The 16054-nt window shown below is 39.9% G+C and overlaps 1 protein-coding gene across 1 annotated transcript in view; it reads right to left on the bottom strand.

Annotated features, from left to right (window-relative positions):
* Positions 1 to 16054, bottom strand: part of LOC120776055 (ras-related protein Rap-2a) — a 100999-nt gene that overhangs the window by 35252 nt on the left and 49693 nt on the right. The window contains exons 2-3 of the mRNA XM_040106513.1: positions 12275 to 13753; positions 1186 to 1417 (exon numbers count right to left, since the gene is read on the bottom strand). Of these exons, the coding sequence (XP_039962447.1) occupies positions 1186 to 1417; positions 12275 to 12363 (321 nt within the window). The 5' untranslated portion in view covers positions 12364 to 13753. The remainder of the gene's footprint in view (positions 1 to 1185; positions 1418 to 12274; positions 13754 to 16054) is intronic.

The raw sequence follows: 16054 nt of genomic DNA, 5'->3' as shown, positions 1-16054 counted from the left end.
CTTAATTAGTAGTGTAATTTTCCGGCTCCACAAAGGACTGTTCATAATCAGTGGTCAAATCCAAGAGGAAGCCACAACCAAACGTAGTTCTTATTAACTTTTTCTTAAGCCACAAGTTCTAAGAGATTGCGGTGGTATAGTGGGAGCTCGGTTATATATTCTTCTTGAGAGATTCTGTCTCAACTAACTGTCTTCGAAAAATAATAATTTTAGGGGACTTCTACGGCAAGATACTGTTTGCATATAGTATAGTGCTCAAAGAGCAACGAAAGTCTTTTCTCCAATCAAAATCACACGCAAAATTTTTAACTGAATTTTATATCTTGAAGCTTAAAACTCTCTGAAGCAAACGTCGTAGACCCTATAAAGTTTATATATATATCTGTGTATGTATATAAATGATCAGAGCGATGTGCTGAATCGGTTTAGAGTTGAGTTTAGCCATGTTCGCCTGTTTGTCAGTCGATCTGTAGATACCTAAACCACAGTCCTTTTGAGATATCGATCTGAAGTTTGGTACACGTCCCTTTCTTCTCAATAAGCAACTTATTTGTTCGAATCATTCATTCTGGATCACTTTACAATAAAACTACCATACAAACTGATCAAGTTCCAGTATGGACAATTTTTTATTTCACAAGATATCTTCATAAAGGTTAGGTTTGGTGAGGTTAATCTGGTGTTTCAATCAGCCACGCATAGACAAGTTTGGTGCTTCGTGATACCAGATGGAGTTTGACTTGCTAAGTCCAGGAGGATTAGTCATCAAATCTTCATAAAATTTTGCATGAATTCTTTTCCAAGGCAATCCTTAAATCTTCACACAAATTGTCCAGATCGGACCACTATAGCATACAAACTGACCAATAAAAGTCAAGTCAAGATGAATATTGTATCTTTATAAAAATTTTTATGCTACAGCCGGTGCAGCCGAAGTTATTTGTTTCATATTTCTGGTTACATTGAGAAGAATATCGTGAAAACCATAGCAAAATTGCATATCGATATCTTTGAGGAACTAGGCCGCTTATATATAGACAGACGGTAGCAGAATAAGCAAAAGTACACAATAGCGGGTGCCGACTGTATCACCAGTCTTGTTCAGTGAACTTACTCACAGACATATCCACATACACGGCTGTAAAATGGTATTGAGATAGAATTCATTCATGTTCGCACACTCACCTCATAGGAGCCGGCCGTATCTAGAATGTCCAGCGTCAGGCTAACGCCGGCAATTGAAAAGTTGCCTTGATGCATTTCCTCGATGGTCCTTTTGTATTTCGTGGTGAATGTGTTGTACAGAAATTGTGTGATTATGGAAGTTTTGCCCACTTTGGCCGCACCCATAACAACGATTTTGTGACGTGCGTTAGCGGGTCCAATGGCGTCATCCACGGCATTGTTGCGCCCAACTCTGAAACGATGAAGCCAAAATGAGGAAAAAACACAAACACATTTGAGAGAAGAGCAAATAAACGCAAATGCATAAATAAAGCATATTGAAATGGCCGTTATGAAAGATATTAAAAGCAACAGCACAACAACAACAAAAAATCTCCAAAGTATGAGGAGCAACATGTATCTTCTGCCAGCGGAAGTTAGTATAACATGACACAGTTAAATAATGGATCAGCAGCAACCAGCAACCAGCAACCAGCGCCGGCAGAGGCACAAACTCGAGCGCTCGTAATTATATGTATATGCTAACGGTAAATCGCTAGGATGGCGGCGTGCGTGTGCGTGCTATCAAATGGCAGAGGCTCGGATAAGCCACCCATTACTTTTAAACGATTTTCTAGATTTCTATGTGTGTGTGTGTGTGTGTGTGTGTAGGAAGGCCTGAGAGCGCACAGGAAAGGAGGAGGATGCGCGGTGTGGTTGCGTATTAGGCGTGTGGTTTTAAATTTTCTAATTAAATTGTGGCAAGATGATTTATGATGGTGCCAAAGTTTCGCGGCCCTGTCAGCGATGTCAACGATGGATGGCGGATATGCGTCGAGCGGCAAATAAATGCGTAGACAAACCGTTTTTGAAGCGCTGAAGGTGAGCTAGTCAATTCAATTAAAAATGTAATGTGCACGAAGCGCTTCTAAGTACATCTTTGGGGAAATTAAAAGCAAAATGCAAGCACTCTGGCATTAATGCATATTTAGGTGTGCGCGGTGCGCTGGAAAGCCGGTGAGGGTTTGTGGAAAAGTTACATTTTCGTCCAACAGTGGTTATTCCTACTAAATATTGACTATTTTAACTTCGCTGGCACCTTTGAAAAAACACGAAGTTCCTTACAAGAATTTTGATAGTATTTATAGTTAGATAGATAGATAGATAGTTTGTATGGCAGCTATATGCTATGGTGAGCGGATCTGAACTACATATTTCGCCGGAGATTAAAGAGTTGATTTAGGCAATAATCAATCTCGTGAGATGAAGAATTTCTCCATACAGGTACTTGATTCCGATAGATAGTGGAAGCTGTAAGCTTCGGTGGTTTGATATCGGTCGCTTCGACAAGGACTAAGAGCTTCTTGCTGACAAAAAAAAAGGAAGCAAATTCTAATTGCATATATACAGTTAGACGGATGGGCGGACAGATTGCCGAACATGGCTAAATCGACTTAGTTCGTCACGCTAATCAGTCATATATATATTTTATATGTTCTCCTTCTGGGTATTACAAACTTATGTAAGACGTACCTACTAATTTAAACCAGGTTAGATCTCTGAAATAACAGCCCTTGGCCGGATAAAATCCGGGTCAATTCCGGTAACATAGAACCGGCTGTTGTGGGAATCAAATCTAAGAAATAAAAAATATTTATAATCCTTACCGTCCTATGGGGCAGGAACCCGTTTCAACAACAACAAACTTATGCAATACTCCCTGTTCAGAGTATAAAAATAGTAACCAAAGGAATCTCAAAATCTACAAACTAGGTTGGGCATGGAAAGGAAGAGTCTGTAAAGTATTGAGAATGAAGGAGGAGGATGAGGCAATTATTTTATATGCTTTTTAGTGTATATTCCAATGAGCTGGCGTTATGATCTCGAGGAGAGTTGGTCCGATTTAAGTTTGATCTGATGCAGGATTATTTGATCGAGTTCATGACTTTGGTAGTACATTGCGTAAGACTTCAGTTACAAAATTCATATATACTGCGGTTGTGCCTTTTGGAACTCCCACTTAAGTGCATTTTTTCGTTGGATTGATTAATAATTGCGGTCTCATTACGAAGCATAAGCATAGCTTAGTATCTTGCCGCCCTTATTTTTCAGTTCTTTTAATATCTTTCCTTAACTTTAATCGACCATTTTTTTTAGAGTTATTTTATAAGAGTTACTCCTTGCGAAGACGGCGGATATTAGAAACTTTTGGTTGATTCTTTGAAGCAGGTGGTCGGAAGCATTTTGGACGCACGCGATCGTACTTAAACTATCATCAGGTTCAGTTGGAATAAAATGCAGAAGTTATTAGTGCTATATGTAGTAGCTCAATTGTTTTTGAAGTTTGGTACATTGGAGGCAGTGGAAGGTATTCGGTCTGAATCGGCTGAAGTTTGGACAGTCACAGAGGCAAGTTTCAAGGTTTTATCAGGGTCAGCATAAGCTTTACATACTAGGAATTCGATTTTGCCATGTTTCCGAATATGAGATCTTGCTTTGAGATGACTCTGACTAATACCATGTTCACTATTCTAAAGTAATTTTGTGGTACGTCCTCTATATAGTGCGTTCCTAGACCAAAATTTTATGGGAACAAGCCTTGCCTGGAGTTTTATAGTGCCACATTTCTCAAATGCCACTGATTTACGAAACTGACCTTGTAGTTTATTAAGCTCTCTGAAATAGTTATAATGCATAATTACGCATTTTACTCACTGAAGACTCATTAAGCTTTAATATTATTAGTACATATTGAAAAAGAGCTACAGTGCACAACCCTAGCTAGGGACATTTCAGATTTTCACATTAACTCATCTTCAAACGGATGTTTTTTGGCTATCCAGAGGATACTTTCCTCGCCTGCAAGAATTTCTACACATGTAAGCGGTCTTTACGCCAATAAAGAAGTAGAAGAAGAGTTCTTCTGAGCTTCTTTCAACCAAAATATAAATGGTTTCAATTTAATCTAAACTGATTCAATAGAGCGCAACTTCATTAGCAAATTTTCTCAGGCCATCAATATTGAAAATCCATCTAGAAATGAAAAATATCTTTCGGCAAGTTAAGACCGCATACAATCTATATGCCAGCTTATGTAATCAAACTCAGCACGAAATCATAACAATCCGAGCAGAGGAACAAAGAGACATTAATTTCACGGCGAAAATGTCACTTGCAGCTTCTTCAGCTTTCCGCCAGTCGGATGAATGCTATCTCACTGAAATAGTAAAACTTTTTAACTGCCTGTCACATATGTGCAACGGTTGCATAATTACACACACACACCCACACATATAAACAAACACAAACACAGGTAAATAAGTTAGCTGAGTGTCGCTGGCACACCTCGACTTGACGTGCAAACTTTATTAACACAACAAACTCAGTCAAAACTCGGCAGAAAGCGTTGCGCAGAAGCTACGTGTAACACAACTGCTGAATGACTTGACAAACCCGGCAAGCAGTTGCAACTAGCAGTCGAAATGGCCTTGGAGGTGAAACCTGAAAGCAATGAGAGTGTGCATGTTTGTATTGTAGTTGAGGCTTTGAGGCTACCCTGTAGGAACTGTTCGGCGGTTATGGTTAAGTTGAAATTATGGGAATTACTGCTTGACGACAAATGAGTGTATTTTTTTGACTAAAACTTCGTCAATTAGTTCTTTGTGAATAAATTTTAATATTTAGTTAAGTGGCAGCCCCTTCCAAAAGCAAGGTTTCCTTAAAGATATTTGTATATATCTTTAGTTGGCAACTCTGAAAATTTCCATCCAGTTTTTTTGGCACTACAGTTTCTAAGATGTGATAAGGTGCGATTCTTTCTTCACATATATATTTTTCCAATTTTAATGTTAGTTGGCAACTCTGTTTGAAAAAATATTTAAATTGTCAGTTATTTTTACACTATAGTTTGTAATTGTGAATGATATGCAACGTTGCTTAACTTATTTTAACTTTAAATTTATTATATAAATTTTATTGAAATGTTATGTGGCAACTCCGTCGGAAAAAATTTTTGGTTTGCAAAAATTCTGGTCATCAATCAGCAATTAAACATGGTTAATTGTTTGGAGAGGGCAAAAGGAAAGGGTTTGGAAGGATCCAAGGGTAATCTTTAGGTCCATTGTACTACCGCATGGTAACCATATTAAGTCTTATCCAGCAACTCAGAGGATTTTCTAAAATACCTTATTTTTTTCATTCATGCTGTACAATGTCTTTTATGATGAAGTATTGGGATATGTGGGATATGTCTCGTCTCATACGGCTGAACTGGGACTTCGCATAGATAGTGTTACAGCGTCTAACCAACCTCCCCGCATTATTTACATTCCGCGAACTCCACCATTTTTCCCATTTTCTACAGGTGAAATCTTAAGAGTAGGTGTCCTGTGATGATTCCAATATTGTTACTAAACTCGTTTTTTCTTAGAAGCAGGAGGTTTTGGTCTATCCGTCATCAACACTACCCCAAAGTAACTTTGTTGTGTGTTTAGAATTGCTTGTGTTCCAAAACCTAAGGAGTTCCTCTAGAGTCCTTGCTTCAAACAACCCTTGAAAGAGTTGAACCACCTGGGGCAGCTTATACGAATTGTTTCTTCAGCTACCCTCAAGCGGGCCAGCTCGTCTACCTTTTCATTTCTTCTATTCCTATATAACGGGGTACACAGATGATATTACCTATCGAGAGTCTAGTGTAGTTGGTGCCTGCTTGCATAGCCTAAAGCAATGAGACTTTTTATTGGTGGTGCGGATAACCTTAATTGCCGCTTGGCTATCCTCTAGAAGGTTTATGGACATGCTGGTTAGAGCAGAGGCTCACTTCCGTCTGTTATGCGTACAATTTCAGCCTGAAAGACTGAATTGTAGTCATTTAATTTGTGTATGGATGATTACAGAAGAAGCCAGCTACTGTTTCTATTTCATACTTTGATCCGTCGGTGAATATCCAGACTTCGCCATTTGTTCCGTCGATCATACTTGTATAACCATTGGTCCACTCTCCTCTATTGGGCAATGAAAACTCGGTGCTGACTTCCTCAAGGGTCTCCCTTTCTCGGTTGCAATATCAATTTATCTCGAGTTCATTAGCAAGAAAGTATGATACTGATGATGGTGAGTTTAAGTCCCATGGCCTAAAATCATGAGCCGTCTAGTCGTCTGCAGGACTTCCAAATTTATAGGTGTACAGAGAAGCGTGGAGGGTGGTACAATAAACACCTCTTAGGACAACTCTGTGTAAAAATCTTCAGATGCTTGCTTCAGATGAAAATGCCTAACGATAATTGCTCTCGAGACACTACAGCTGAACTATTTCAGTAGTGGTGCAATTTCCTGCAGGGGTTGTGCAGTGCCAACTTGAAAAATAAACAGGAAAGTTATACACATATTTGTTGTTGCTGTTTTGAAGGTGAGTTGCGGTGAAATTGGCGTGGTATACACTTTTTGTTGAAGTGGTTTGGGCAACCGATTTGTGTATTGTGGTAGATATTCTCGTTTAACTCTTCGTTTGCTTTGTCTTTTGCTCAAACGCAATAACAGAAAGTGTAACTTTAATTAAAACTTTAATATGCATTGCATGTACAACAACAACTACAGCAAGAACAATGCAATGACATAAACTCTCACTATGTGCGGTGTGTGTCTGTTTGTATCTGTGGAGGAATTCAATTCTTCAACTTCTTCACTTGATCATAAAAGTGAAATAGCAATTTTCTTGCTGCAACTTTAATTGCTTACTGGGTTAGATGAAGCTGCTTTGTTATTGAAATGAAGCGCTCTTCAAAGCAAACAGTGCTGATGGTTTTCTTGGGGATACAATTGTCGTTTGGCTATTAAAATCTTGCCTTGATTAATAATAAATAAAATTTAAAATAAAATGTACTAAAAGCATTCTTCCATTGTGAAGACTGTGATGTTTGATACAGATGTTCAGCGGTTGTTGTAAAATTGTGATAATGAGAATCAAGAAGGAATTTATTTCAAAGACCAGCAGATATCAATCAACTTTATTGAACTGATTCCTAGTTTTTTTGTATTTGAGTTGTAGGAAGAGATTTCGCAATCCGTCAACGGCGGATGGAGTCATGTGTATAAGTTCATGCAAGTGAGGAAAGTTCTCTCAGTTCCATTCACTTGGGAATGGCCAGCACCGATTTTTTTGGAAATGGTCTTAGACCACGTATCCATTGGGTAGCCAGAAAACATCCGTTTCAAGGCGACATAAAGTGAGAAGGCGAAGCATCCCCTCCACAGAATTGTGCGCTGGGTTTGGGATCCGTTTCTTAAAAAACACCTCCAATAAAAGAAATATGTCCTCGTAAGATTAAAAGCTGAGATCACGGCCGTACAAGAAGTGCGATGGAAAGGACAAGGGCTGAGACGAATAGATCCTTCTGGCATTTACTACAGTGGATATATAAAGGAGCTGGTTGGATGAGTAGTGTCATGACGCAGTAGAGAGAAAGCAGACTATCTACCTCGCAACGTTACAATCGACCATAACGCGTACGTGATGAAAGCAAGAATTTGACAAGCTGGCCAACAAGGATGATTGCCAAAAATTCTACTAAAAGATTCGTCGAATAACAGAATGTTTCAAGACCGGAGCATACTATTGTAGAGCCCCAAGAGGTGATGTAGTGACTGATACCTAGAACATACTGAAGTTATCCAGAATATACTTCTTCAACCTGCTGAATGACAGTGAAAGAATAACAGCAGCAGAGAGTGAATCCGATTTCCCAATCGAAGACAATAAAGCGGACGTTTCCATTGCCCAAAGTTGAAGATATTGGAATACCAATTACCCGTCTGCAGAACCAAAAAGCGGCGGGAGCCGATAGATTGCCGACCGGGAGCCGATACGGCGGCGAAGAACTGATAAGGAGCATGCATCAACTTCTTTGTAAAATATGGTTGGACGCAAGTATGCCCAACGATTGAAATTTAAGTGTGCTCTGCCCAATCCCTAAAAATAAGACCCCCTTCAACCTGCGTCAACTAACGTGGAATAAGCCTCTTCAACATCGCATATAAGGTACTATCGAGTCACCGTCAACAAACTGATTAGACCTTATCGGTATGGCTTTAGGACTGGATGATCAACAACTGACCAGATATTTACCATGCGGCAAAGTTTGGAAAAGAGCCGTGAAATGAGGATCGGCACACACCACCTCTTCGTCGATTTCAAAGCTGCTTTTGACAGCACGAAAAGCAGTTATCTTTATGCCACTATGTCTGAATTTGGTGTCCACGCAAATCTAACACGGCTGTGAAAACTGACGTTGAGCAATACCAAAAGCTCCGTCAGGATCGGGAAGGACCTCTCCGAGCCTTTCGATACCAAACCAGGTTTCAGACAAGGCGACTCCCCATGGTGCGACTTCTTCAATCTATTCCTGGGGAAAATAATTTGAGCTGCAGGGTGGAAAAGAGAAGGTACAATCTTCTATAAGAGTGTACAGCTGCTGGCATACGCCGATGATATTAATATCTTGGTCTCAACATCGGCGCCGTTAGTTCTGCTTTCTCCAGGCTGGACAAGGAAGCAAAAGAAATGGGTCTGGCAGTGAACGAGGGCAAGACGAAATATCTCCTGTCATCAAACAAACGTCGCCATACTTGCGACTTGGCTCCAACGTCACTGTTGACCGTCATAACTTCGGAGTCGTAGACAATTTCGTCTATCTTGGAACCAGTATTAACACCAACAACATCGTCAGTCTCGAAATCCAATGTAAAATAACTCCTGCCAACAGGTGTTACTTCGGACTGAGTAGGCAGTTGAGAAGTGAAATCTTGTTCCAACGAACAAAGTGCAAACTCTACAAGTTCCTCATCTTCCTATTGTACGATGCAGAGGCATGGACGATAACAACATCTAATGAGTCGACGTTACGAGTTTTTGAGAGAAAAGGCGAAACAAAGAAAGAGGAAGGCCGCCACTCCGTTGGAAAGACCAGTTAGAGAAGGACCGGGCCACACTTGGAATTGTGTCTATGTCGTCTACGCCAATAAAAAAGAATAAGAAGAAGAAGCATGCCAGTCGGCTAAAGCTAGATACGCTAAAAAGAGCTCTAAGCTCACGTGTGCGATATGTCACGTTCGGTTTAACATTTATTAGAACTGTTTTTGCTTGCAGAAGTTTTGATTGCTAAAGAAAGGAAATTTTGGTGTCTTAAAATGACATGTTAAATAACACAAGATTACTCTTTAGTACGGTAAGTTGTTTATGCTTAAGAACTACTTTTAAGTATATGAAAAGAAAACTTCTTTCTCAATCAACTCTTCGCTTAGAAACACCAATTTTAATAGATCACTTTTTGTTCCTAAGCTACGCGTAATTCACTGATTTGGAAAAACCGTGTACAGTTACGCTTCGATTGACTTAATTTCAAGAATAATTTTGGTTTTCAGCCAAACAAACAACGGTAAATAGAGTGTGTGTATTTGTAAATAAACAGATACATTTATATCACAAAGTAACTAAATTTAAGCACAACAAGTACACATTTCATAAAAAACCCGCTCTGCATCCTAGACCCCAAGCTAAATTCTGTTCCCCCCGCTCTCTCTCTCTCTCTCTCTTCACATTTGCAATTCTCAAATAAGCAAATTGACAATGACAATGAATAAATGCCTCGGTCCATACAGAACACAGCAGAACGAATGAATCTTTGCAAATCTAAACAAATATGAGAAAAAATTGTATTTCTTTTTAAACACGAAATATGCCTGACTGTGGGCGCTGTCTGCGGGGAGCGACACAAGGACACTAATGATGCCTGCGACAAAGCAGTGACGACAAAGACAACAATGAAGGTAATCATAACAATGAGACAGATGCTTGCTGGCAATAACGAAATGCACTAAAAGCAGCAAGTAGATTGAACACGAAATTCGCAAAAAGAAGTCACAAATGAAAGACAGCAAAAAAAGCGAAAAAGTAAAGATAAATGCTGACAATACAAGTAAAAAATTAAACAAACAAATCAGCCAAGCAAGCAAGCCCCTGGAATACCAACAAATAAGAATCACAAATTGGAGCGAAAATGCAAAGCATGTTGCTGGGGTGAAGATAGGCTGCGCCTTAGCAGGTACCGTTACCGTTACCGTTACCGTTAAGCGCTTGAAGTAGAACGCTTTCGTGGTAAATACAGTTGTGAGCAAAAGAGCCTATAGTGAAATGTTTTCAAACGAAAGAGATGTAATTCTAATGGCTTAAGAGGGTATGAAAATATCTTCAACTTGATTTTGATCGGTTAGTTTGTAGGGAGTTTTTTTGGACAGAAAAGCACATGCGCAAGATTTTAGATCGATATCCCGAAACGGAGGTACTGGTTCTTTTATATGCAGACAGACGAGCAGACCAAATATTGAGGAGGGAGTAAAGAAGGCAGGGTGAGCGGACAAAAACCTTACCTTAGACTGCTATAGAAAATTTGTAGGGAAAAGGTAGGGACTTTCAGCAAAGGTGGTGTTTTGACTCTGTGAAAGCGTAGTGAAACCAATAATGTTGTACAGTATATTAGTCTGATAGCTCGCGCTCGAAAAGGTAATACCCGCTAAGAAGCTTGAATATCCAAAGATCGGATCCCAGAGGAGCGCTGCGAAATATACTAATAATAGCACTAAATGCCAATATATAGCACCTGTGGGTATCGTCATTGGGCGCTTTGCTGCGAAGGTAGCTTTAAGGCTCCGATAAGATCGCTTATGAAGCGGTCTAAATAGGGTTATCTCATCCTTCCATTGTATCGTTGAAAACTTGGAATACTGCGTCAGGGAGGCAAAACCTGGTTGTTGTTTCTCCACTCAGAAGAGTCGCAGTGAGTTTTTTTCACGGATGATTTGAAGTTACTAGGAGGTTAGATTGAATGGGGAGTCTTCTTTAAGGAGCTCGCGAGTGTGGCGACTGGCTGGACCAGTCTGGAAAAAGCAGAACTAACGGCGCCGATGTTGAGACCAAGATATTAATATCATCGGCGTTCGCCAGCAGCTGTACACTCTTATGGAAGATTGTACCTTCTCTATTCCACTCTGCTGCTCAAATTATTTTCTCCAGGAATAGATTGAAGAAGTCGCACGATGCGGCGTCGCCTTGTCTGAAACCTGGTTTGGTATTGGAGTTTTTTTACGTTTCCTAACAACTTGGAGTTTGAAAGCGAGACACAATTTTTTGATTGATCTGATAATATGAAAAAAATAGAAAACCGTTAGGCGTAGGACCTTCCGTTACAATCAGGAGCTCGTACTTTAAGAGCCTTTCTTATAGGTGGCTATCAACCAATATTTCAGAGTACGAAGCGGTAAAAAGAAATTCGTGTTTTTACCCACCCTAATATATGTATATAGTACATAGAGAGATGGTAAGAGAGCTCGAAATCTCTCGCGAGTCCATTCGAAAGCTTTTTTGTGGCTATTTTGGGTATGAAACGCGTTTATGCTCTGCTCGATAAATTTGATTTTTATTTCAATAAGAGTACCGTTAACAGGTCTGGAGGAAAAAAATGAGCCGAAGCCAAGAAACCACGCCAAGGCAGCTCAAACATCAAGGTGTTGCTCATTATTGTTTTCAATATTCGTAGATTAGTGCATCATAAATTTGTTTTAGAGGGATAAAGGATCAATAAAGAGTTATATTTGTTCGTATTGAGGCGTTTGCGTGAGAACATCTGTCCGAATGATAACGCACCGTCACATCGAGCCGCAATTGCGACCGAATTTTAAGTCAAAATTGCGATGATTAAACATGGCATTCACCAGAAGTGGCCCCGTGTGACTTCTTCTTGTTCCCCAAACTGAAATTTCCGCTCCATGGAACCCGTTTTCAGTCGATAGGAAAGATTAATTAAAATTCACTGAAGGAGCAAAAGGCCATCACAAAAAGAGCTTATGAAAAGTGTTTCCAGGACTAGGAAAATAGTTAGCATAAGTGTAATAGATCTGGTGGGGATTACTTTGATTCACTTGAATTTTTTCCTGACCTTGCAAGCTTTTAGAGATACTTATTTCTCTTGCACGCAAGAAGCTTAGGGCTAACTTAGACAAAATAGAGACTTAAGAAAACCAAAAAATATGTTGGAAAAACACAACTGCAAAGACTTACTTGTCGCGTTTCGGTTTATCCTCCGAGCTGTCATCCTTCATAAAGGACGGCTGCAAGCTGAAACGTCTGCGTAGGTGGCGGCCGCGCATCTTGGCGTCGTAAGCGGCAATTGCTATGCGAGTAAAGCTGGCGCGTGAAGACGTGTGCAAATTCCAAAAGCCAAAGGGTGTTTACAGCGCACTCGCAGCGGCGCTCAAGTATATTGTTGCACTACAGGTGAGGGTTTCGCGAGCAAGTGGTGTGACAACTGCAACCCAAATTGTGTCACAATTGCTGCAATACCAGAATGATGCGCGAGTGTGTTCAACTATAATTTACACGCTTCTGATAAGCAAAGCTCTACTTTGCCGCTTTTCTTACTTTGCTTGTGTCGAAGCAGCAACTCGTTTGGGCACTTTTCGGCTCAGCGCGGCGCTGCTTGTGCGCTTTATGACTTCGGGTGATTTTCGTTTGAGCTCAGCGCTACACGATTCTCGTTTTGTTGTTGTTGTTTTCTTGCTTTTTTTGTTGTTGTTTTCTTGTTTTTTTTTTTTGTTGTCGTGTTCTGTGGCTGCACCAAATGTACTTAATGTGCTGTCGCGCTTGTTGTTGTTGTACTGTGGCGCTCGTATTTCGCGGCGCGTTGCTATAAATCAAGCAGCCACCGCTTTGTAGTTGTTGTTTTAGCAATCAAGCCTGCTCTGGCTCAATTGTCGCGCTGTCACTGCGGCTTTCTGCTGTTTCTTTAGCACGCTTTAAGGCGCTTTTTGCAACATCTTGTGTGTATTAAATATCCGCTGGATAATTTACAACAATGACAGAGTGTTCTGCTTGATTCGCCTTAAGAGCTGCTCTGCTGCCGGGGGAATAGCGCACACATACATACAATTATAAACACACACACTCGCATGTATTGCCAGCGAAAGCTGTGAGGCGTGCACACAATGTTTTATAACACTAATATTTGCATTCAACGGCGCTTTGTTTGCGTGCGTGTGTGTGAGTTTAAAGCTCGTCACGCTGACTTCTTTGTTTTTCCTCCTATTTGCTTTACTTTCGTCTTTTTGTCCTCTAAAATATTGACTTTTAGCGTTTTCTGGAGTGTTTGCCACCCTTCTCTCCCGTTTTATCTTCTATCTCTTCTATCCCGCCTTCTCTATTTTATAATTCTCCCTTCAAACAAGCAACAAAATGCCAAGCACGACTGTTTGTTGTTGCTGTTTTTGTCTGTTGGCTGCTGTCACTTGTCGTTCGTTCACAAATATTTACTGCCAAAATGTTGTCTTCTCCGCCAACAGCAGTTGCCAAATGTGTTTACTTGTTGTTTTTGTTGTATTTTTTAATCCAGGCTAACGTTTTGCTGTGTTTCGCCGCAGTCAAATATGCAAATGGTTTTATGCGCTTTGCTGGCGCTCTAATTGGTGCAAAAGTATTTAGGCAATTTCCGCGCGCAAAAATGTTGCAGCACTTCCTTCCTCAATGGCGACCCGCTAACTGTAACTGAAATGAAAAAATTTTATGCAAATGTAAATATGCTTTAAATTATTTTTAGCAAGCTTAAAATAATAATTTTGCGCCATTCGAAATTTTTTATTTTGTTAATGGCAAGTGGATTTCATAAATTCAACACCCAAGTACTCTTACTTCGTGCATATGTCAGTGAATGCCCTGTAGGAAATTGAACTTTAAATATGTGCTGCTGAAAACATAGATGGCGCTGCTATAAGGTTGTTTATAAAAGACTTAGACCTTAAGACGTAAGGACGACTTAGATTATATCGATAAGAAATTACGGGTGATCCAAATAGAGATACTTTCTTTCACTAACCTTTTTCTGACAGATCACACGTGAGTCGTGTCAAGCTGTCATGTTATTTTTGTTCAGTATTGTTTGGTATTTCATTTGGGAGGACTTACAGCTGAATACCGATTACAAATCGTTCAACTTTATTACCAAAATAAAGAATGTGTTTCGGGCGCTTCGCACAACTTATGGTCAACGTAATCAACCATCTTGAGACTCAGCACAGGTTCCCTACTTTTTATAGAAAAAGCACATAAATTCCAAAATGTATGGGGAACATTTACTATCATTCCAAAGATCATTATTTGGCTTTTATATTTCAAAGACTATCTCTTTCAAATGTTGGCCGCGGCTACCTCTCAGATGGTCCATTCGTTGTGTCCAATTTTCGATGACTCTTTCGAGCATTTCGTCTGCTCCAAGGCCTGAATAGAATCGTGATTGTCCGCACAGGCTTTCGATTTTACATACCACCACAGGAAAACACACGATTTTGGCGGCCAATCGACCAGCCCAAAATGTGAAATTATCTGCTCAGCGAAGCGTTCTCTTAATAAATCCATTAATTGAGATGTGTGAGAAGTGGGCCCGTCTTGTCAAAACCACATGTCGCCGAGATCTCGAGCTTCAATTTGAGGAATCAAATAGTCGATTATCATGGCGCGATAGTGGTCATCATTTGCAAAAAAATATGCACCGATGATTCCGCCGGCCCACATGCTACATTAAACCGTTGTTTTTCTGGATGAAATGGCAGCTCTTGAATCTCTTCAGGTTGCTTCCTTACATACCAATTGAGCCAGAAATGAGCCTCATCGCTTAACAAAAATCGGATTTTCTTGGAACTTTTCAAGAGCCCATAGATCGAAGCGATGTTGTTTGGAAGGTCGAGCGACTTAAGTTCTTGCACAAGCTGTATTTTTCACGTTTTCAATATCGACGTAAAATGGGTCAAGTCGTTCCATACGTTAGTCCGAATTGTTGCAAATGGCGCCGAATCGACTCACCACGGTCTTCGTGTACACTCTGTTCAGTCTATTCAGTCGAATATTATCCAAACATGAATGCTGGGTCTCAAGATGGGTGATGGTGTTGCGAGTAGTACGCTCATTAGGCCAATTATGTGGACCAGAAGTTAAGCGAAGCGCGCGAAACATATTCTTTACAGAAATTGTTCTCGCAGCTCATGACACTATTAATAATTGTGTAAGATTACCAATAATTTACCATAATGGGATATTCTGTCAACCTTCATAGCTTCCATTCATCATTCCATGAATTGCCATAGTTTAAGACCAACAAATAGCTCACTTTTCGGCTTTTCCTTATTGATCCGCGGAGTATGCGAACATTATTATATTTTTTTAGAGCGGTGTTATCGGTAGGAAGGTTACGAATTTCGAATACTGTCCGCCACAAAGAATGGAAAAATAAGTATATGAGCGATAAGAGAAGGTTTTGAGATCATGGCAAGTGCTAGTTGACATCATAACAGATAAGATAACTAGAAAACCAAACAAATTTAGTGACATTTACCAAGTCAGCCAATTTTTAGATGTTACTTGTCAGATGGAGCTATCATTTGCTGAAATAGATACTGTCGAAGTACAGGAGGATATCAAAACTTTGACAAATAGAAAATAACCAGTTTGTGTGAAAGCTATGGACCAATAATGACAGTTTCAATAAATCAGCAGGTTTGTTAGGCGAAAATAACGGTTACAGAATTGCAGAATGATATCTCAAAAACAGTTTGAGAAAACTGTACGAGACATGCCTAAATTGACTCAGCACGTGATGCTGATTATTCTTATATATACGTTACAGGGCCTTCTCGTTTTCTTTCAGGTGTTACAAGTGGCTGTGAAGACTGACAGAAGGTCTGGAACGTATGTATGTTACGGCTATGTTTTCTTAAAAAATTTTAGAAATGTGTGTCAGTGAGCACTAGGCGTATCTGTGAAATCGCAAAAGCTTTCTCTATTAAGCATGTATGA

The sequence above is a fragment of the Bactrocera tryoni genome, chromosome 4 (genome assembly GCF_016617805.1).
Source record: "Bactrocera tryoni isolate S06 chromosome 4, CSIRO_BtryS06_freeze2, whole genome shotgun sequence".
In the NCBI taxonomy this organism is placed as follows: Eukaryota; Metazoa; Arthropoda; class Insecta; order Diptera; family Tephritidae; genus Bactrocera; species Bactrocera tryoni.
The sequence above is the reverse complement of the archived record's forward strand: the minus strand, read 5'-3'. Positions and strand labels throughout refer to the sequence as shown.